The sequence below is a fragment of the Anomalospiza imberbis genome, chromosome 3 (genome assembly GCF_031753505.1).
Source record: "Anomalospiza imberbis isolate Cuckoo-Finch-1a 21T00152 chromosome 3, ASM3175350v1, whole genome shotgun sequence".
Lineage (NCBI taxonomy): Eukaryota > Metazoa > Chordata > Aves > Passeriformes > Viduidae > Anomalospiza > Anomalospiza imberbis.
The window spans coordinates 92,508,476-92,531,327 of record NC_089683.1 but is presented as its reverse complement, the minus strand read 5'-3'; the positions used below and the strand labels follow the sequence as shown (position 1 = coordinate 92,531,327).

At 45.1% G+C, this 22,852-nt stretch overlaps 1 protein-coding gene across 1 annotated transcript; it reads right to left on the bottom strand.

The window, feature by feature from the left end:
- Nucleotides 1-267: 267 nt before the first annotated feature.
- Nucleotides 268-6,116, bottom strand: SLC30A1 (solute carrier family 30 member 1). The gene is made up of 2 exons (XM_068185759.1): nucleotides 5,361-6,116; nucleotides 268-1,959 (listed from the first exon to the last, which is right to left on the bottom strand). The coding sequence occupies exons 1-2, from the start codon at nucleotides 5,992-5,994 to the stop codon at nucleotides 1,049-1,051; spliced, it is 1,545 nt and encodes a 514-aa protein (XP_068041860.1). The 5' UTR covers nucleotides 5,995-6,116; the 3' UTR covers nucleotides 268-1,048.
- Nucleotides 6,117-22,852: the final 16,736 nt, after the last annotated feature.

Here is a 22,852-nt window from a genome sequence, read left to right as displayed (position 1 = left end):
CAAGTGTTTACAGACACACTTAGCTAGACGCAGAATGCACTGTTATTTTTGGGGAGCTGCTGTCTGTGGTTGAAAGCAGGAGTTATACTGTCAGTGTTTGCAGAACTTCCCCACCAGAGCACTTACTGACAAAACTAATTATTTTATCTTAGTAAACTCAGCATCAGCTAAGTATTTATTCATAGCATTGTTGAGTCAAGGCTTCTTTAAACCTCACAGACTTTCATGAGCAGACACGACTTGGAATTAAGGGAAAACAGCAGAAAATCCATAAAACGTAGAAGTCTGTGTTACTTTATCGACCAGTCTCATGTCTTGATCACAGAGCAGTATACAGTAGCTTGAACTGCCATTCTGACAGAAAAAAAACCCTTTCACATCTGTTGTTTTCAATTACCTCGCTACCTTACCAGAAGAAGAGGGGACAATTTCTGACAATCACATTATGTTGTCTTTAAAATATGCTGTGCAATAAATTCACTAGAAAAGCCTTCACAATTTTTATTATCATTACATAGCTTTAAGAAAAATATGTGAAACTGCAAAGTGGTTTCCAGTTTTTAGTAGTTATATCTTTAAAAATGTTCTATGAACTTTGGTTTTCTTAGGACTTCTAAATAAACAATATATATATTAAGGTATCTACAAATCAAATATTAAAGGAAAAAGTAGGTCCAAGAAATCTGTAACACAAATTGAGCTCCTACATGCTTATCCCTCAAATACCTTTTCACTGGAAAAAAGTATCTTAATTTGAAGCACAGCAAAAAGTGTCTCTGCTGAAATGTTGAAACTGGGTTTCTGAAGTGTTACAGCATGGATGCACTTTCTGTCTGTCTCAGTCAAACAAAGCTGACACAAACACATTGTATCATGACAGTGACATTATATTCTTTAAAACAAGCATTCTATATTTAGCAATATGACAAGAACAAGGACTTCAGCAATTACACTATTTGGCAAAATTGCATCTCAGACGTCTGTCTTTTCCTCTTGCAACACAGCTGTTGACAAAGTCTCCACAACTCAGGTAGCACCCTTCAGGGAGTTACAAAGATGACTCAAACTGCTCGTTTTGATCGGTGTTCGCCTCCAGCTTCACTGAAGGGATGCTCTCCGACTTAGTCCTCCTCGTTTTCGGAAATTCAATGACAACTTCTGAACAAGAAATACTAAGTGATGAGGATTTTTCTGTCTTCTTTGCAGTACTATCTTCTCCTGCTCCGCAACACTGCTTCAAAGCACACTGAGTCCTGCAAGGCAACTCGCATTTCCCTCTCCCCGACTCAGAGCCAACGCTGGCAAACTCGGGCTGAATGGTAGTTGCATGAATCCCTTCATCGTGAAAGATCTCTTTGATGCGTTTGGCCACCATCATGTATGTGGAAGGGTCAGGACACTTGATGTGAGCAGTGCCAATGATCCTACTGCCTGCTAGCTGCCAAATGTGTAATTCATGGATTGCTTCCACTCCTTCCAGGGTACGTAACTTTGAGTTCAAAGAATGGACATCTATTTGTTTGGGAACAGTCTGTAGAAGGATGAGGGCTGACTCCCTAAGTAACGGGTAAGTTGTGTAAAGGAGTATACAGACCATAATCAAACAGAGGACAGGATCTAAATATAGCAACCAGCAAGGACCAGCCATCGTAATGCTCTCTTGCCCTGACCTGATAGCTCTGCCAAGTGCTTGGGATAAAGTAGCATTTTCCACGCAATGATTATTGACACATGGATTAAAGCAAGGCCCATCTTCAGGGCATGGATTCCACAAGCCATAAAAGAGCAAGGCATTCACTACCACAATTACTGAACCTAAGGCATCTCCAAAAACATGCAGAAAAACTCCACGCATGTTAAGTTGTGCACTAGAGTCTTCTTCAACTTCCTCTTCATCCAGAGGATAATGGCCAGCATTCCCATTCACTTGTACGTCACTCATGTCATCTTTCATATCACCTAACAAGAAAACAATAAAACAATTAGGCATGAGCTATAATACAACATGGTACTGTAATTCCTTATAAAATCATACCCAACAGTAAGCATAGCACACTGAGTATGAAACCGAAAAGCAACTCAACCCACACACTTAGCAACACCTTCTCTGGCTGAGGAAAATTCAGTTTTCCCAATAAGTGATCTAAATAATCTGGAAGGCAACTATTTCTACATAGAGATTTAAGACATAGAGTGGCAAAGAATGAAGACGACCACATTTTAATTACTCTACTGAAAAATTACTTTCACCTTTTCCAGCTGCATAACCATTTGCCTATTCACTGCTTGTTTCCTAAACAAAATGCAGAGCTACAGAGGATATGTAAAAAAGCTGGTTTAAGTGCCTTAGTTAGGTACATTTGTTCCTTCTTTTGAAACACCAATAGACTGATCACATTGCTAAAATCCACCTTTAACCATAGGACTGCATTGCTATTTCATATTAAAATGTGAAGCTAGAAGCTCAAAAGCTATATGATACAGCTGTGTAGTAGCTTATTTTCAGCTTTACCAATGCTTTTTCAAGAGGCTTCTGAATTCAAGGAAAAGGAAGTTCTTCCAAGATGGTGCATGGATTTAGCAGGACCATGAGATACAATCAGATGAAATTTTAGGTCTAAAACGCAGAATTTACCAGCAGAATTGACTGCAGAGCAGTCACTCTGAAACTCTGAGGATGCAAACTACTGTTATTTATATTTCAGAATAAATAAATACATAGTAAAATTGTATTTTTATGCAAGTGACATATAGCTGTTGAGTGACATACAGCTTCTGATGTCCAAAGTCATTTGTCATGGACTGTAAATAAATTAACATTTTCATTCCCTCCTTTGTCACAACTGTCTGCAATATTTACCACTCCAACACAGTTAACCAGCTACATGGGTATACACACATCATTACAAAGAAGAATCCTTTCTGAATAAAAATCATCTTCCAATGTTCAAATTGGAGAGAAGTGTACATGATTAATCTCCTGGTTTTCTTCAAAAGTTTTTTTTTTTGGCTACTTCCAGTGGTAAAGGAAAGCAACAGGCACTGGCCCTTGGCCTGACAAACTGAAACAAGGAGCTCTTACTGCTTCTGAGGTTATTGAGTTCAGAGCTTTGTAAACATTAACACGTTAATAAGACGTGCAGCTTCTGCTGCCCTGCCCTCGTGGCTGCGATTCTGCAACTGCAGAGTGCGTACAAGTGCTTTCTTCTCTGAAGAGGGAGTGGGCTCCTACCAAGGCTGAGTTCCAAGCCCCAGATCATTACCTCATCCAGTACACTTCTGCCCTGAAGCTCCAGCTACATTTTCCACACTACCTCGAGGAGTTATGGAACATGGGACCTGTAACTTTCCAGAGAAGTAAATGCATTAGAGGGAAATAGCTCGGGTTACAGAGTTCAGACCTCAAGGTCCACAATGAGAGCAAGGAAAGAGGAACGCTCTACTTTGTACCAAGTACTTGGAATAATGGAGATCTGAAAAGTCAGTACAGCTGTTTATATGAGTGGGCAACAGGAAACATAGTTCCAGACAGCTCTTGAGCTTTTTTTTTTTAATGGCAAATGGTTAAAACACGTCCATTTGAAATATGCTTATTGAGATGTAACAATAAACTGATTATTTTGCATAAAGCGCATCCATAGAAATGCTTGTGCAGGACTAGCTCCTAAGGCTATGCCTACTTTTCACTTCCACGTCAGGAAAACAGGACTACCTCACTCTGTGATTTCCAATGAAGGCACAGGACCACCTTTGTCGTTATCTCTACATCTTACATCTTCTCCCAAGCCTCCAATCACCTTTACCTGAAACTTTCATATAGGCAAACTATGAGTAGCTCCATCCATTACATAATCATGTCAGGGCAATGAAGGAAATACAAACTTATTTCAAAGTTTCACTGTGACCAAAATTATGTCCTATTACCACCTAAACACCCACAACAAATTATTTGTTATTGCCAGAAGCACATCCATGAGACATTCCAGACAAGTCAGCTCACAACAATATGCATTCTAATCCATGCTATAACCTTTTTCTCTAACTAGTCCAAAACTTGGCTAAAAGCACAACTTTTCACCATTAAAGAATAATTCCCAAGCCAAGATATGTATGAGACTAAGGGTTAAGGGAATTTTACATTGTTTGAACCTAATTATTAGGATATATTTCCTGGAACTAAACCAACATTAAGAGCTTATTACATGGTCAAGAAGATGGTGTAGTGTATTCAGAGGAACTTTCCTATCCTCCTGAAAAACCTGTCTTTCCAAAGCCAACATGGAGTTGGAGAAACAGAAACCAAGTTTCTCAAATGTGTATTGGAAAACTTGTTCCTGTGGCAAAGTTCACTCTGATCAATTAAAGCTCCCTTTAAGCTAAAACAATGGTCTGCTGATGTCACCCTGAAACTAAAGGAGAGAAATTGGTTCCAAAGCCTGAAGTCCATTCCTTCTGGTGACAAGGATGCCCTAGGAACAGAGAAGTGGCAATCACACACACCTTTCGTTCTGCTAGCACGCAATACTTGGCTTCGACCAAGCCGCTTCAAAATCAACTATCCAGGCTTCTGGAACAACTAAAAAATAACCCAAGAAATTCCTACCCATGAAACAGTTTAACCACAATTGGGAAGGGAAGATTTTAAACGTATGCCTGTGTGCAGGTCAGTGGGAAGGCACATGCTTTAGAAAGCTAAACAAAAATTATTCCCAAGACACCACACATGTGCCCTGACACCAGCATGCTCCACATTCTGGCTTCCACAGTTCTGACTGGCAATTTCCAAGACTTCTTCCTATTAATACCGATACTATGAAGAAACACAACATTATTGCAGTGTAATACACTTTGGTATATTTGGTTTAGATGGAAAGTAGCTTCCCAGGTAACCGATAACTGACCCAATGGAGCAATCCAGCTGCCGGGACCAAGGCACTGAGCCGCACTCCATTTGATTCACAGCCAGTTCGGATGGCATTAGGAGAGCGTCTTGTGACAGCTCGTGTCGCCAGGCAAGAAACGCTTGTCGTGTGTCTTCCCTTGCAGAACCAAATTTTTTCCCAGGGCAAAATGTTTTATCCTAAGACTCTTTTACACTCTGACCTGTCTGCAAGACAAACATGCAGCTTAGGGCATCCGAAGGAAAGGCGTGAGGAAGAGGTGCGACAGCCATGTGCCACAAGAGCTGCTAAGAAAGTTTCTCGCCTCTTTTCCAGGAGTGGGGACAGATGGTCCTCACAGAGTCCTGACAGAGCCCGCACCAGGTGGGACCAGGACGGCCACGGCCCTACTCGGGGAAAAGGACCCCTCCCGCTTTTCTACGCGTGGATGGGGCAGCGGCGCTTCCCCGCGGGGCTTACCCAGCTTCTCCTGGCTGACTCCGTTGGAGCTGCTGCAGTTCTCCACCAAGGTGCTGGTCTCGTCGCGGTGCAGCGCAGCCTCCCCGTCCCCGGGCGGCTGCTCGGGCTTGGGGCCGCCGCGGGCGTGCTGCTGCCGGCCGCCGTGCGAGTGCCCGTGGCCGTGGGCGTGCCCGTGGCCCCCGACGCCGTGGTGGTTGAAGAGGCAGAGCCCCAGCAGGTTGATGATGAGCCCCGCCACCCCCACAGCGATGACCACCAGTGGCTGCTGGATCTCGTGGGGCTCCGTGAAGCGCTCGATGGCCTCCAGCAGGATGGTGAAGCAGAGGGCGGTGAGGAACACGGCGTTGACGAGGGCGCCCATCACCTCGGCCCGCACCCACCCGAACGTGTTCTTCTTGGTGGCGCGGGTGCGCTGGGCGAAGCGCACGGCCACCAGCGCCACGACCAAGGCCATCACGTCGGAGAGCATGTGGAAGGAGTCGGAGAGCATGGCCAGCGACGACGTGACGCGGCTGACCGCCACCTCCACCACGAAGAACAGGAAGGTGAGCGCCAGCATGCACAGCAGCCGCGCCCGCCGGTTCTGCCAGCACCGCGGCCCGTCCGGACCGTGCGCCGCCATCCCCCCGCACATCGCGGCTGCCCCGGCGGGGGCGCGAGGAGCGCGGCGGGCGGTCGGAGCCCCGAGCGCTCGGGTGGCCGCTCCGCTCCGCTCCCCCCGCGCCGCCGCCGCCGCCGCTCCCTCCGCAGGCGCCGGGCGAGCAAACTTTGCACCCGAGCCCCCTCACTCTTTTCACACGGAACCCGAGCGCCGCCTCGGCCACGCCCCCGCCCGCGCCCCATTGGCCGGCGCGCCCCGCCCGCCAGGCCGTGCCCTCCCGCCTCCGCGCCCGGCCTCGCTCGCCATTGGCCCGCGCGCCCTCGCGACAGCGGGGCCCCGCCCCCGCCCGGTAACGCCCAGCGAGCCGCGGCCTCCCCGTTCCGCCCGCCCGCGCCCGAAACAGCGGAGTGGGCGGGGCCACGCGTGACGCGCCGGGGAACGACGGATCCCCATTGGCTCACGCCGCCAGCTTTCCCCTCCCGCCCCGCCCCCGCAGGCCCCGCCCGCGGCGAGCGGGACTCGTGCAAAAGGTGCGCTTCACACGGCCCCGGCCCGGCGCGCGCCCGGGGGCGGGGCTCCCCCTGCGGGCCGCGGGGGCGGGGCCCGGCGGGAGGGGCGCTGTGACGTCACGCGGCCTGAGCGGGGATTTCGGGTGGGATTTGCGGTTCTGCGGTGACTTTTTGCGGGGGCGGGCGTCGCTGTTTAATTCTTCTCCTGTTTCTGCCGCTGAGGGCAGGAAGATAAGTGCGGACGCGATCACTAATAACTGGTGGGCGGCTAAAAAAATTGGAAGAGAAGAAGAAAAGAAGTTTTGCTTGATGTTTTGGAAGGCTGTATAATATAATGACATATTAATAAAATAAATATATAATAATTTCTATATTTTTTAATACGAAGTAATAAATTTTGTAATAATTGTTCTATAACAATATAGCGAAAAGTATGTAAATGCCAAAAGGACACTGGTTTGTTACGCTTGTAGTTAGGCCAGGGAAAGCAAGTGTTTTGAGACATCCGGAAAAACCACAGAAGCGTAACCACAACATTTAAAACAAAAAATAAACGGCCAAAGTTACAAAAAGGCAGAGCTGACCTCTCACGTACTTTGGCCACTGTGTTCTAGGGAACCAACGAACGCGGCAGCAAGAGAAAGAGTGTAAAAGAATGTTCCATGGGCAGAGCGTGGAGAGGACACAGCAGCCCTGGCTCTGCAGCTCTGGAGGTGTAGCTCTGTGTGTGGAGCCATCGAGGCCGGAGGAGGACTGGTGCCCTGAGAAAGAAGACCTAGCCAGAATGCAAGATGATGTTCCTGTACTTGGAGATTTCAAAGGGTTTGTGATTCAGGGTCCGTGCAAAGGTTCCTGCCTTCGTTTGGGCAGTAAAATGACAGAAGGTGCTCACGTGTCCACAAGGAAAGCGTTACCAAGGAGAATAACTGAGAGCAGCGATTCAGGACAGGCTTCCCCTGTGCTTGGCAGAATCCCCATGAGCCCACACCTGGATACCACACTCTTATCCATGTGTGCAATTCCCTCACCTTTGCTTAACCTTCCTCACATGGCAGAGCTGGCTTGGGCACCAGAGGCACTGCTGTGCTGACCTGTGACCCTGAACCCTGTTTTCTGTGAGAGTATCCTTGTGTCAAAATCTAGGTGTGCTACGCACTGGATGTAGCGGTAGCAGCCCATACAGAATTCTTTAATGGCCATTGTAAAGAGAGTCAGCAATTAGATTGCTATAACATTCTGCTCACCTGCCTGGCTTCCCGTATGCCCTGACGTCACTTACTAACAAGTAAATAACCGGGAAGCTGCAGGGCAATTACATGGAAACAGAACATGCCCATGTTGTGTCGTCCTCACTCCCACACAAGGCCATTAGTTAACAAGGAAGAATTGCCCAAATTTAGGATATATGGGTCAAAGAAACTGGTGCAGCTCAAACCTCTTTTAATTACTGCAGGTGAAGTGGGTCATCATTTTACAGAGATTGCTATTAATCCAATGGAATTTAACTAGGAAGGAAGGGAGAACAACAAGTTTGGTCTCTCTCATTGGCTCAGCTCCAGGAATTAGTGAAATTGGGTTTTAGCTGGTTGCTACCGGGGTGTCATCATAGTTTTCTTGATTAAAAGTACTCAATCTCCTCCTGAGAGAAATAAACAGATTATCAATATCAGTAGAACCCTGATGAATAAAACTTCATTATAAACATGTCAAGAGCTTTGCCTGATTTAAGGAAAGGAGTTAGGGCTTTTTGGACTCCTTTCTTGGTATGCAAATGATGTCCAGATCAATTTATGATCCTTTTTAAATCTCTTCACCATGAGACCTCCTGATCTGCCCCACACCACTGGTCAGTGTACTGCAGCCGCCTTACAGGATGGCATCTTGTTGATCCTTAGCCATGTCCAGGGGTAGCTTTTGTCCTGCTTTACCATGCTGAATGCTTAATTCTACTTGGGGCCAAAAGCCACAAGACATGGACAATATACCCCAGGAGAATGGGAGGGCGTGGTTTCTTCCCGGGCAGGGAAGAAAAACGGTTCCTGAGGCCTTCCACTGCTCCCTGATGAATAGGGCTGGGCGTACAATTTTGACCCAGCCACTGTTGTCTCCATGGGCTTCAAACACAGGGATTTTGATGAATGATCCCCTGTGGCAGCCCAGTCCCTCTGCTGGATGTGCCAGGCATGGACTGGCAGCTGGACCACACAGGAGTTCACACTGCTACCTCTTCCCCACACTCTTTCTTGTAAACCAGTGGGCTGTACGCTGCTGTTTACAGGCTTTTCTATTGTATTACCATACACCAACAGCCAAGAGGAACAGGGATAGTTCCTAAACTTAGGGCTGTCCATCTGGCAGCACCATCAGTTTTAAGACTGATGGGAAAGTGACTGATACAGGTACCTAGTGAAACCATAAATGGTGTTTTACAGGAGACACAATGTTCTTGCTTATGCTTTTAGGGAGAATACTTTGTCTTCAGAGTAGGGAGGACTCTGGATTTTTTGATGGTTTTTTTTTTTTTTTTTTTAGGCTTCCAGGCATTGTTCATGACTCAAAGAATTCTTTCTCAGCTCAGCTTCCGGTTCACAGATGTGGAAAGACCCATCTAAAATCTGTTTACTTACCATAAATTCTCTGTGTTCCGAGGGGAGAAGTAGCTGTGGACGTCTGGCACACAGCTTCCTCCCCTCCAGAGCCAGGTGACAAGTCTGAACAGAGAGCCGCTGCTTGTCACCTGTCCTGCAGCAAAACGTTTTGTACCGAGTCCTGCTGGGCTCTTCTGAGCCAGCTGAGCCCTGTGTGAAGAACAGGACTTTGGCTGGGAGTTTTGCTATTACTCGGCATGTTTGCTGAGCAAATAAAGTCACTGCTTTTTCCCTTTGAATTTCTGCGCTGGGTTGCAAGTGGAGAGATCTCCACCACGGAGGGCTCTTCATCACTCTGTGTCTTTCCACTTGGAAAAGGTGAAACCCTGCCTAGAAACCGTGGATGCAGTCACATATTACAGAGCACACTGCCTCCTTTTAACACCTAACTCTTCCCCTTTCTGTGCAGTCATCAGACCTGTCGGCTTTTAATGAGGGCTTTGTGGGACTGTGGCAAGCATGTCTCCATCTGTCTGTTCCACTTCAAGGCTGTCAGCCTTCATTTTAGGCTGCGTTTCTCGCAGGCAGTGTCTCTCTCTCTGGTAGCTGTCCTTACAAGGTTTCTTAAAATTAGATGCAGTCGGCATCACCAAAGCCAACAGAAGCACTCACTGTCCAGATACCTGCATAAAAAAGGTTGTTCCTTGTAATGAAAAACAACACAAACGAAAAGTGAGTATGACTGTTCATGTAGCTCTAGGTTGGATTCACTGTTAGGCACTGATTTAGGAAAGCAGCTTTATCAAGGAAAGGATGCAGACATGTGTTTGCAGTTAATTAAAAGGCCTTCTTTGAACAGAGGCAAGTTAAGCGTGTGCTTACATGCTTTTGTTTGTGACCTGTGAAGAAAGACTATAGCAGTAATTGGCAGTGAGATGGGAAATGAAGGACACCTTGCTCTACAAAGAGATTTCTTCTTCTACCTTAATACTGTGTCTGTGAAATCTGGTCTCTTTGGAAATCGGTGGCAGAACTCCAGGCAAGTTGAAGTGATCAGTATGTCATCCGCTAAACTTCCTCTGAACTTTGCAAAGCAGATTAAAAACCCTTTTTTCCCCCTTCTGAAACATTTTCTCCCTAATGAAGAAACAGCTGATTTTTAAAATATGCCTCTCTTATGTCCAGTTTTGATCTTTCCTTTATTTTGCATTTTTACTTTCAAGCTGCTCACTTGATTCAATGGCATTCAGTATCCTATAAATGCTCCAGAACTTCAGACACAATTAACTGCATGGCCAGTCTGTAATTGTTTCTAATGAACAGGCATGCCCTTTTTGGTGGACTAAAGAGCATTTCCTGGCTGCTTTGATTACCAGTTTGTCTCTTTATGATACAAATAGTATTTTCGTAAAATCCACAAGTAGGCAAGCAAAACAGTTGCTCAAATCAGCTGTGAAATTAATACTGATACGGTATTAGTTAGAGCTAATGCCTTATTCAGTCAGTGCTTGAGTGGATCCCAGTGGAAAAATCACCACCATATTAATCATTAAAGGAAAAAAAGCAGGAGAACTTGTGGTGTTACTCACTTTTGCACACAGTGTGGCTCTCTGGTGGAAAGAGTAACAATGACTCAAGAGGGATCGGAAAATTCTGTGAATATGGAATTCTGGAATGAAAATATGTCTTTGCATCTGATTGGTTCATAACATTTTTAAGTACTACTGAAATAAATTACTGTCCTTCTTATGGCATTTTTAATAAATCGTACTGTTAAGCTCTGCCTTTTATTATCTTTAGAAGGAACATGAGAACAAGCCAATTCTCTTGGAGTCATGGTAATGATTATCATCGAATCAATGGATAATTGCTGAGGACAGACACTGAGAGAGATATGTGCTAATCACTGTGGTGCCTGCTACACCTATTTACAGTACCAGGTCCTTTCAGAGAGCTCACAGTACTTTCTGGTGCCTGAGCTGGTTAATTGGGGGCAGAAATTTCCTTTGTCACAGTAGGATGCTGGATTTCATTGGTGAGGATCTCTAGATGGTCTCTTTTTGGAAGAATATCACTCAGGTCCTTTGAGGTAAGCCCCTGCAGGAACAGTTAATACTGTAGGAACTCATAAACCTGCATGTACTGGCATTGGAAAAGGCAGTTCAAAACTAGTTCAACAAGTGCAGCTCTGAGTTGTGGGAGGCTCAGAGCACCTCCATGTAGTGTTGCAAAGAAGCAATGCCCTTTGGTGGCACATTTTGCCCTGAGGAATGGAGCTATGCTTGTTTGTCTCCCTGCCTCCTGAGAGCTTGGTGACATCAAGGGCACACTGTGCAAAGACCTCAGTCCCAGCAGCTGAGCTAGGCTGTGTAAGAACATGGTCCCAGAAGAGGAAGATCCCCAGGCAGATTGGAAAGGAAGCCATCCCCTGGCTGTGTGTATGCAGAGTTTACAGGCTCCTTCCTGGAACAGCCATGAGCGCAGGATACGGCACATCCTATCATTTCTGCTGTGCGAGGCAGGCCTGCCTGCAGCATGGCAAAGAGCCTGGTGGCACAGCATGTGCAGGGCATGCTCAGGCTCGGAGCCCCTGTGCAGCACCCCTCGACAGGTTCCTGCTCTGACCCGGCACCAGCAGGTCTGATCTGGAGGGCAGCCTCAGGCTCACCTTCCCCAGCAGCCCAGGTACTGCTGGTGTTTCCAGCCAGCTCACCTACCCACACACTGCTCCTGCTGCCACGGCACACACCAGGCAAGAGCTGCAGCCTTCTGTCCTGATAAAAAGTGTATAAAGTCATTCAGGTGGCTGAACTACAGCATACTCATCATTTTACCATTTATGTATTAGATATTTACTGTGTCAGATTTAGGTGGATGAAGTTGTCTTTATTGCACAATAAATACTGATGCTTTGAGTTGGAATGTGCTGCAATCCCAACTCTGAGACCTGTTGGACACTGCTGCTTTTCCCAGACACCACATGGCTTTCACATAAGGATGGAGACATGAAGGCCTCTTTTCAAGGATCAATTATATTTGATGTTTGTCAAATCATATCCCAAGGCAGTAAACATAGACATGTTAAGTTTATGTTTTGTAACTGCATGTATTAATTTTCCAGACTGCCTTCTACAGAGGCCATTTTATTCTCAACTTAAGCTGGTTTAACTAAAAGCTGGTGCCAAAAGGGGCCACTGCAAGTTCCTTTCAGAAATTATATTCCTGCTCCCAACCAGGCCTCAGATCTAGCAATTAGGGCATGTGATGCCATGAGGGGCATCAGCTTTGCCTGCCAGTGCAACCAAAAAACAAATTCCTTTTCATCTTCATTGCTTTTCAGTCGGTTCAGCAAGCTAATCCTATTTACCTAGGGCAGCAGGATTGCTACAGCTGACACACAGGACCATGTGATTGGGGCAAGGTAAAGTGTGTGACCATATACTGGCATCCACTGATGCTGGTCATGAAACCACAGCCTCAACTGGACAAGAAGGGAAGGATTCATGTTTGGGAATTGGTAGCTGATACACAAACATCTTGTGATCACCAGTCTTCCTTTAGAGTCAGCAGAGATCTAATCAGCTTTGTCAGTGGAGTCTGCAACATGGTTTATCTCCTCCTACAATGCTATGTACTTGATCAGATGAATTCCATCCTTGGAGTGCGCATTTCTGCCCTGGATTATAAAGAAAGCCTGGTGTGAATTGCTTGGAGATTAGGTTAGTGGTTAATGAAGTGCCCCCACCGTTAGTTTTGCCCACTATAAAACAAGGATTTTCCTTATTCTTACATTAAAGGGCATGAGTTAAGTGAGTTCCTTAATGACAGAAACTGAGTAATGCCAGCAGGAAGAGTAGAATCCAGTGGCCTGTACCAATGGTTATACCAATATGCTAGAAATGTGATGCTCAAGGCTGGGTCTTCAAATTAAAATTCACAGGCACAGCGGAGGTGTTTTGATTTAATCACTCCTGGGCAGCTGACAGTTCCCTCAGAAGCAAACATAAGGGGTGGATGCTTTTGGAAAGCAGGTCATTTATGTAGGTGATTAAACATAGAGGAGCCTCACTTGGGGCATGAGTTTTCAAAACACCTTCATCCAGATTTTACAAGTTAATTCTATAGAGTTCATTATCAATGGCTATTTGTATAGCAAAATAGTGACTCTGAGCATTGCTTCTTGCAAGCTTTATTTGTGTTAACCTGCTTTATACCTAGCCAGATGTTTCTGCCCTAATGTTTGGGGAAACAAGGGTTCAGATTGGCATGGGTGGATTAAATTATATTCTACAGTAGCTGCAGTGCCCATAAGAGGGAACCCATTTCCATCACTGCTAAGATGACAAAGCAGTTATTAAATCCAGCAGTTACGGTGGCCGTCCCAGGAAGGACTTGTCAGTCAAGTTTCTAAGTAATCTGTTTGTGAAATACTTGTTCCATCTCCCTTATTGACTAACAATGTATATTATCTGGTTAGTTAACTGTGGGGCTAAAGGTCTTTTTTCCTGTCATTTGTCAAGCTCTTGTGTAAAAAGCTGCAGTTAAACTGTGTATAACCTTAGGATCCTGAACAGTGCCAACTAAAGTTCTAGGAATATGCTTATTCACTTTTTTATTAGCCACATAAAATAGACAAACTTTGTGTCTTTGCCAATTAAATAAACCAGGACCTATCTCCTTCTTGGAAATTCTGCTACAAAAAGGTATTCTCCTTGTAAAAAGGGAAATGTACAAATAAGCAAAATAAGTATTTGAGGAGTAGTAGCATAGCATGCTAGTGTTGTTTAAGCTCCAGTATATACATTTTATAGCACTGTAGTGATACAAAACCACCACAGGCATTATCAAAACACTAATAGACACTAACTGTTAAAAATCACTAAATTAGGAAATCTTTTTCAAAATGGTCTTCAAAGCTTCTGTGTTGTTGATAATTATATCCAACACCTTTGTATCTAATCCTAAGTAGGAAAAATGTTTCATGGACACTTGGTTACATCCTATAAGCACACAGAAAAGTCAGCCAAGAGTGTTTGTGTGTTCACATATCCCCGAGGAGTTGTAACAGGCTGAGCAGACACAGTCCTCCATGGGAGACAGCCATTCCAGTGGATTGCCCTCTAGGACACTGCGTGGGTGAACAAGGATTTGGGTGTGCACATGTGGCCGCTCCTGAGATCTTCTGTATGGCAACATGCAGGCACTGTGTAGGCTGGAAGTGTTACAGGAAGGAGAGGAGAAGCTGCTTGATCTCTGCCATTATAATTTGCCATCGTCCTACCTGATGGATTCCTGGCATTGGCTGTGGCCTGATCCAGCAGTCGGGGCAGCAACAGCCCAGCACTTCCTACCAGGGTGTGTAGCATGAGTGAGCCTTCCCTCTGCTGAGGTGATTCAGCCTAGCCTCACATACCACAGCGTCCTCCTGACCTTCTCAGTCCTCCTGGCCCCCTTAGTCTCTCTCTGACCTGCTGTAAGTGTGTCACACAGCCTGCTTGTGCTGGTCGGGATGGTGACACAGATCCCAGCGTATGGATGTGGATCTTGGGCAGCCAAATCCCAGTGCTCAGCCTCCCCATGGCAGGGAACAACCAGTTACAGGAGCTGTGCTGTACCCTCTGACTGACAGGCCCCAGTGTAACCCCAAAGTTGGAGGCAGCCCAGTTTCCCCAGTTTCGTGTTTCTGTGTTATCTGCTTCACGCAGCGAGGGAACCCTCTGGGCCAGCAAGATAGCACATCTGCCCGGGGACGCTCCCACCTGCAGCACTGCTGCCAGCTCCCCCTCCTCACTCCTGCACAAGTGTTTATCTGGGACAGCTGGAGCCTTTCAAAGGGAATGGTCACCTCCAGCTCTTCCTTCCAAGACTGCCTGCACAGCCTTTGGGTGTGCCTGAAGGCCATGATCTGTATGGTCTCCAGGCACCTTTTTGAAGCCACCAAGGTGCAAAACAGCTAATGATTAAACCTGCTTTCTCAGTTTTACTGCTGGAGAAATGCTTCTGTGGCAAAGCACCTAGGAGAATACAATACTCCTTTCACATCAAAAGAATATGCAGACACCCAAGGTAAATACTGGCCTGCATTGAGCACACTTATTTTTGTGCTGCTATCTATTTACCCTGATGGTTTCAGTGTACCGAGTTCCTCAGTCCTCTAAAGAGTTCTCAGCACCGTGGTCAAACAAACAATGTGATTTTCTGGGTTTTGTTTGTTTCAGTAAAAAAAAAAAGCAACAGTGTGACTGAAAAATACAAAGGAAATGCAGCAGACAGTCAAAAAGAAACAAAGACAGCAAGAGGGAAAAGAAAATCAAAAGCAAGCAATTGGCAAAGTCAGAATTAGTTCTTTTTATTAATTCCAAAGTTCTTGCTCCCTTCTGCCAGCCTCATTTGATTGCTGGGCAACAGAGGCAGTTTCTACAGGTTTCCCTTTAGTTAAAATGATTTGTTTATAAGACATATTATTTGTAATAAACACAAGGGTATCACTTTGTAAAAACATTCTTCTTCAGGAAGTAATAAAACACTTCCTCAGTTTAAAGTGTGTCCTCAAGTGTTTTTGCTGGATGGGTGTTATACTCATGTGGTTTTACTCCACTGAATCATCCCCAGAGAGAGTAGAAATGAGGGATGGTGGGGAAAGAGATTTGGAAACAAATAAACACTCTAAATCAAAAGGGCAGGACTTTGTGCACAACCCAGGCCACAATAGCATCAATGGCTCCCACAGGGCCAGAATTACTCCTGCATTTACCAGCCAAGGACAAAACCTAATAATCTTGCCCTCCCTTTTCCTACTGCAGCAAATTTCCTTGGTAGTTTGCAAACCTCAGTTCATCAGTGTCTGACGCATGGCAGATGTCTCCCAGAGCTGTGAAGTCCCCACACTCTCATTTTTCTGATGTCACTCATGCCTCAAACTTAAAGGACTTACCAGCAGGGGATGGGGGAAATGCATTTGTCCACAGCTTTTACTACAATAGCTCTTAGTAGGATTTATATTTTGTGAAAAAGGACAGGTTTTCTTAGGAGTTCCCTATCCTTTGCAGATGCTCTAAGGGAGATGAAAAAAAATTTACAGAAAATCTCGAGGGCAGGTTCTGAAATTATTGCTTAAATGCTAATCATTAGGAGCTGTGGCTTTGAAATAACTTTAAACCCTGACTCAGAGATTCTCACATCAGGAACTCCTGCTTAAATTGTGTACTGTCTTCTTGAAATCTATCCAGCAGCCATGGAAAGGTTTCAGGTTGTGGGGAAGCCATCTCATTCCTGAGTATCTCAGCCCTGCAGTCTGGCTATCCCCTGGCTGCTGGTGTCTTCTGGCAAGAGCAGCCCCAATCACTCAGGTCCACCCACTGGAAATGTTTCAGAAGTAGATAGATAAAACATTAATGAGGATCAATATAAGAGAATATCCAGAAATAATACACTGCAAAGAGATGACCCTAATAAACAGCTGAAGGGGTCAATGGACTTTTTATTATGATGTTAAACCCAAATTTTTATAAAAAGTTTCTCTGTAACTCACAGAGGAATATATAATAGTGCAATGGGTACTAAACTAGAATTCTCAATTTTTATGCATGCCTTGAAAAGGCAGTTACATGGAAATCCTTTGCTTCCAATTACACTGAATTAGGGTTAATGTTTCTACCATCGCAGGAAAATTACAGTGAAACCCCAAGTACATGTAAATAAACTACCATGGTTTTAACAACCACTTTCCCTCCCGTTTCAAGGGACAATTATCTTAGACAAAATTTTAAGAATGGAAAGCATATCAAAAGTTTTTTGATACCTCCTCAGTAATCTAGGTAAAATTACCTAAAATTATCCTTCCTCTTTCTTGAAGAAGTAACCACTTCATGAAACCCATAAACAAGAGTGACACTACTCTGAGCAGCCTAGGTGAGGAAGCAGAGCACTGAGTGTACATACAGACAGGCTCACCTTGTTAATTCAGAGTGAACTTACTCTCATCAGTTACTGGGCTTAATTTAAGTAATAAAATTAGAAAGTTAGATGTTGCCACAGAGACATTTTCAGTTTACCTTGTGGCCTGCGTTGGTGTGTTGAGAGGGACTCAGTAACTGTGCAAAGACAACATATCAGCATGGGGTTGATTCTTCTAGCTACATGCTTAAAACAGACCAAAAACTCACTGCCAGGTAAGGCAAGGCCTAAATAGGAATTTCCTTGGAATAACTCCCAGGCTGAGAAATGTCTAGTACATGCATTTATTTAATTCTTTGTTATATTATATATTTACATTACATACTTGTATGTATTAGACATTATATTTTGTATTTTTATATTTGCATGCATATGTTATATATTTATACACAAAATATAATATTATGTATTATATATTATGTTCATGCTTATTTCATGCATTTATTATTACTTATTACTTGCCAAGGACAGGAAGGGACCTCACTGCTAATCGCGGGTGTTAATGCATTTGGGGACATGAGGTGTGAGGTTGGGCTAATGTTCCATTCCTCAGCACTGCTGAGGCTGGCACAGCACAGGAGGATTTACAGCGTGGGAAGGAGTCCTCCTGGCATTAAAGAAGTGAGCAGCTCCTATTCTTCCAGGCTGAGTCACCAGGGAGAGAGAATGAGCCTGTAAATGGGGGAAGACATCATTGTTCTGTGTTTGCTTACTAACAAGGAGAGTAGGAGACAATTCTGTGTTTGCATATACTGAAAGCTGTCCCCATCACTGCAAACACTCGTTGTTATTCAGTGCTTTCCTTGTCGATGCTTCTGATTTTCTGTAAGAGAGCAATTGGTGATTCTACTGTAAGATCATTAAAAAAATATTCATTCACAGCCCGATATTGTGGGATACTGGATTAGGACTGAAATTGGCAGCATATTTGGTAGTACATGTTTTTATAAAAATAACAATAAATCCATGCAAAACATGCAGTTTTTCTCCAACTTTGTACCAATTGTTTATATGCAGTGCATCTTATCCACTGCTGACTGGGAGGAGTTAAATAGCATTATTCAGTATGTACAGATCTCAAAGCACTTCACTACAGCATAGTAATTTCTTCAATCCCACTTTCTAAAGATGACGGGTTTGAGGGGGGAGGGAGGTGGCTCTTTTTTGGTTGGTTGGGTTTTTTGGTTTGGGTTGGTTTTGGTTGGTCGGTTGGTTTTGAGGTTTTGGTTGGGATGTTTTGGAGTTTTTTTGAGAAAGCTGTGTTTTCCCAAGCTGAAGATGTGGAGAATCAGCTCAGTAAGGGATGCAGGGGCAGGACCTACAGAAAGGCTTTAAAATCAATTTCTCTGACAGTGAGTCTTGCATGCAACTGAGGCAATGCAAATATGGCAGGCCAGGTGCAAACACTGCAATAATGCTGTGTTTATGCATTTGCCAATGCAAATATGGCAGGCCAGGTGCAAATCACGGCAATAACGCTGACCTTAGAACTGACCTCGGCAGCAAGTGCTACTTCACTTCCAGGAAAGTGGAATAGAAACTGAATAGAAACTGAAAAAAGAAGAATTTTTAGAAAAGTAAGTGACCGATAGAGCATCTGCAGCATCATCATAGGAACGGTGACGCTCCCGAGCAGTTTTCTGCCTCCTCTCGTTATCCCGCCCATCCCTCCCATGCCCTCCCCGCCCCGGGCTCCCCCCGGGACGCTGCGGGGAGCGGGTGCGGGGTCACCGGGGGCCGTGGAGCATCCGGGCCTGGGGAATGCCGAGCACTGGGGGCCCGGGCAGGCGGACAGCGAGGCATGCTCTTTAGAGGGTGGGGGGTGGATCCGGACTCCAGGGGCAGCATCAGCCCCGCTGATGGCATCGCGGTCCCCCCTCCCCTGGAACCGGTGCTGCTCCTCACGGTGTCCTTCTGTGGCTTCCGCGGCCGTCGTGAGGCTCCTGGACTGGTTCGAGCTCCCCGACGGCTTTGTGCCTGTGATGGAGCCTCCAGAGTGCACACAGGACTTCTGGGATGTCCTGGGGAAGCAGGGATTCCATTTTTATTTTCAGTTGCAGAAGGATTTGGGCTGTTCTACTCCCCTTTTCAGCTTTGGCCTTTTGATATTTTTCTTGGCCAACACAGGTGTAGGGGGTAAGGGGATAAAGGCAGGGTTTTCCCTGCTCGGCTGTCCTCTTCCAGCACCATAGGCTTTCTTTCACACCCCAAAGTTTGTAAACAAGAGTCAAGTGCTGGTGAGAAGGCCGTGGGTGTGCCTTGTGCTGCCAGGGCAGCCCTCACATCCCCAGGGATGCCTGAACAAAGGAGGGTCTGAGAGGGAGCAGCATCCACTTGATGAGCTCTGCCTGTGTCCTGCTGGAATACTGAAATACAGCCCTCCAGAGCTGTCTGCTTCTACTGCTACCATGGCCATTCAGGGATGATCCAGTCCCTGGACATCCTGTTCTATGACATGGTCTGTGGGGACCTTCCTGTCACAACAATGAGGACATCATCCAGGACTGGCTGTGCTTCATGCCACAGGAGTCTCAGGGTGGGTACCTGGTTCATGGCACGGAGCAAATAACAGTGTTGGGAGGGTGCAAGGTGGTACACAAGTATCCCACTCTTGCATCTCTGGAGAAGGTGGCACATATCCCTCCATGCTGCTCTTCTCCAAAATGTAGAGTCGATCAGGATGCTTGGGTGCAGCTCTGAGCAGCCCCAGTGTGGCCTAAGCACTGGGGCCACTGGGTACACTGGGACAGGGTGGACAGGAGTTTTCTCCCACTGACCAGCAGTTTCTGTCTTCTCTCCCTGGAGTGCCAGCACCTCACCACATCAAAACATCATCACTCAGCCTGTGAGTTTGAAGGAAGGGAGCCAGGAGAAAACACTTTTTGTGAGGATGAAACACTTTATTTATGGTCAAAAATAAACTTCATGCTTTTGGTCCCTGTCCTCCAAGGCAATCTCATTGTGTCTTTGATCACCAGCTTTTAGGAGGGGGCTAGGCAACCCAAAGAATGAAACAACAGGCCCTGTTTTAAACTGCAGCAGCCACTTCAGTGACCCTGAACTGCCACCCAGGCACACATGTGAATGTGAAAAGCAAGTGGGTTGCAGGGACAGAGGTGTCACTCCCTGTGAAAGCTGAGAGGAAATCGGAAGTGGCAAAATGCCATTTCAGATCAACCCCTGCCCAAATTGTTCATCTTCCACCTGTAGGCCCCTGCAAAATGGCCAGGCAGAGCTGGACTCTAGCAAGGTTCAGTTTGGAGTGCTTTGTGCCCCCTGGCATGAAAGTGATCAAATAAGCTATAGTGTGTATTGATCAGAAAATGGATACTGAAGGAAGAAGGGAATCGTGGGAGATAGGGAAGTCTTTTCTTGACTCTTCCTTCTATCCCCAGGAGCTCCTCATGAAGAGAAACGCCTGCCCTGGGTTTACACCTGACCCCACCTCTCCCCTCACTCATGTCTGATCCATTCTGTGGACTTCATTAGCTAAACTAAGAGGAATCCCACTATCAATCAACACGAACCACAGAGAAATGAATCCTGTACAGCGAAGAAAGAAGATTACAAATCTTACTTCAGGGATAGAACTTGAGAATTGTATGTTTCAGGAGTTTGTAATTTACTCTAGTAAACCACAAAACACTAAACATGGGCTATGAATTTTAAATGAAAAAAGCAGGAGGCGTGAGAGCACGTGGATCAATAAACCATAGGCCCTGGACCACAGGGATACCCTGTAAGCCATAAACTCCTGGCAATCTATGGCAAACACTGAAAGCTAAACCATCAAACCTAAGCAATAACCACTAAAACTGGGTGAAAACCTGGAAATGCTGCTACTGGTGTTTTACAACTTTCTTTGGAGGTAGAGAACACAATAAAGAACGGTGTGTTCTGCCTGTCAGATAGTGGTTTTGAGAAGTTTTATGTACTATTACACCTAGACACTATTAAACCCTGTGCAGGGGGTACTGGATCTCTGGCACAGCATCAGCTCCACTGATGGTATCGTGGTCCTTCCACATATTTTCCACATCCTTTTGTTGAAATGGGTGATGAGCAGCAGCCAAAGGTCTGCCACAGCTGGAGAAATGCAGATTTACCACTGTAGAGAAGACTCTTCTGTGGTGCAGGAGCCACATTTGCCACAGGGACCAGAGACAGGGACTCAGATGTGGCATCTCCCACTTTTACAAAGAAGCTTGATGGTCCTCTATATTTATGTCTGATTTTCATTAAGTTTCTTATCTGCCCAGCTGGCCAGAATTTTCACACTGTTTAAGCGCTGTTCAACTGGCTGCAGAGGGGACAGGGCATAACTGAAATTTGAAAATCAGGGGACTGGTCTGTATTTTTCAAAGATGATGCAGCTTTCCCTCCCGGCTATCCTTGATGTTCCTATGCATATAAAACTTCTGCAATTTCAAAGGTGCTCACAACTAATCATATTATTAAAATTCTTGACATCTGTATTAAACAGTAATTTATTTCTCTCACGACATTCCACAGTGTACACCATTATTATCATCCTATAAGGCTTATGCTGTACCATATCCATATGTACACACTTCCCTAAGATATTGGTATGTCCATCAGCATGATGGCAATATTTTGGAAGTCCTCCATAAGCAGTCACCATTGCCATAAATGTTCCATTTGTGAATGTTCTATTTCCTGAATATGTTTGAAAATTGCATCCTGAGTGTGATTCCAATGCTACACACATTCTATTGGAAAAACAATTACACCCTTGTAGGAAAATGTGAATTTCAGTATTCCAAAGCAAAAATCCTGAGAGAGAACAAAGACCATCTCCAGGATGCCTTTTACTATGTTCGACACGTACTTGTATGAAGTTCTCATTTCAAAAACGTCAAGAAATACTGCATTTGTCATATTAGACTGATAATACTTCAAGAAGATGCTATAAGTAACACAGTTAAACAGCTTAATGCTACCGTTGTAACCTAAGCTGTTCTCATTTATTACTGCCATTGTGATTGATACAGTTTGCACACTCTGTAGCATTTCTGATTCAAAACAGTGTAGTTGTTAACCAGGACTTTGTTTCAGTTGTTTTTATAATGCATGCATAGAAGATGCAAAATGGCAAATCGGAGATAATTACAATTAATTGCACCAGCAAGTACTAAAGCATCCGTAGCCAAAGAAAGTCAGCATCTTGCAGCAACGTGCTTAGAACAAAACAGGTAAAAATAAATGTAAATAAGATATTAGATTTTGAATGTATGTATAAGAGGATGTTCTTATAAATGACAAGGCAACAGTGCCATCTTGAGGTTATAGAGTTTTAAAGGAAGAGGAAAGCCGCAGACAGTGCTCTCTCAAGGCATTTTACTTTTAAATACAGAAACGTGTGTTCCAAGAGAAAAAAATGCTCTCAAGCCATTTTCTTACCTTGGTTGTGTTAAAAGCAAAGCATTTGTAAACGCCATCCCTTTCACATGATGGTTAGAGGGATGGAGCACCTCCCCTATGAGGAAAGATTGAGTATTGGGATTGTTCAGCCTGGAGAAGGCCTAACTGTGGCCTTCCCATACCTGGACAGAGCCTACAAGAAAGATGACAGTCTGTGTACAAGAGCACGTTGTGACAAGACAAGGGGGAATGGCTTTTAACTGAAAGACAGTGGGTTTAGACTCTCACTTTAGAGAGCAGGTTAGATTCTAGGAAAAAGTTCTTTGCTGTGAGGGTGGTGAGGCACTGGAACAGATTGCCCAGAGAAGTTATGGATGTTTCTTGGATGGTCCCTGGCGGTGTTCAAGGCCAGGCTGGATGGAGCTCTGAGCAACTTGGTCTAGTGAAGTGTCCCTG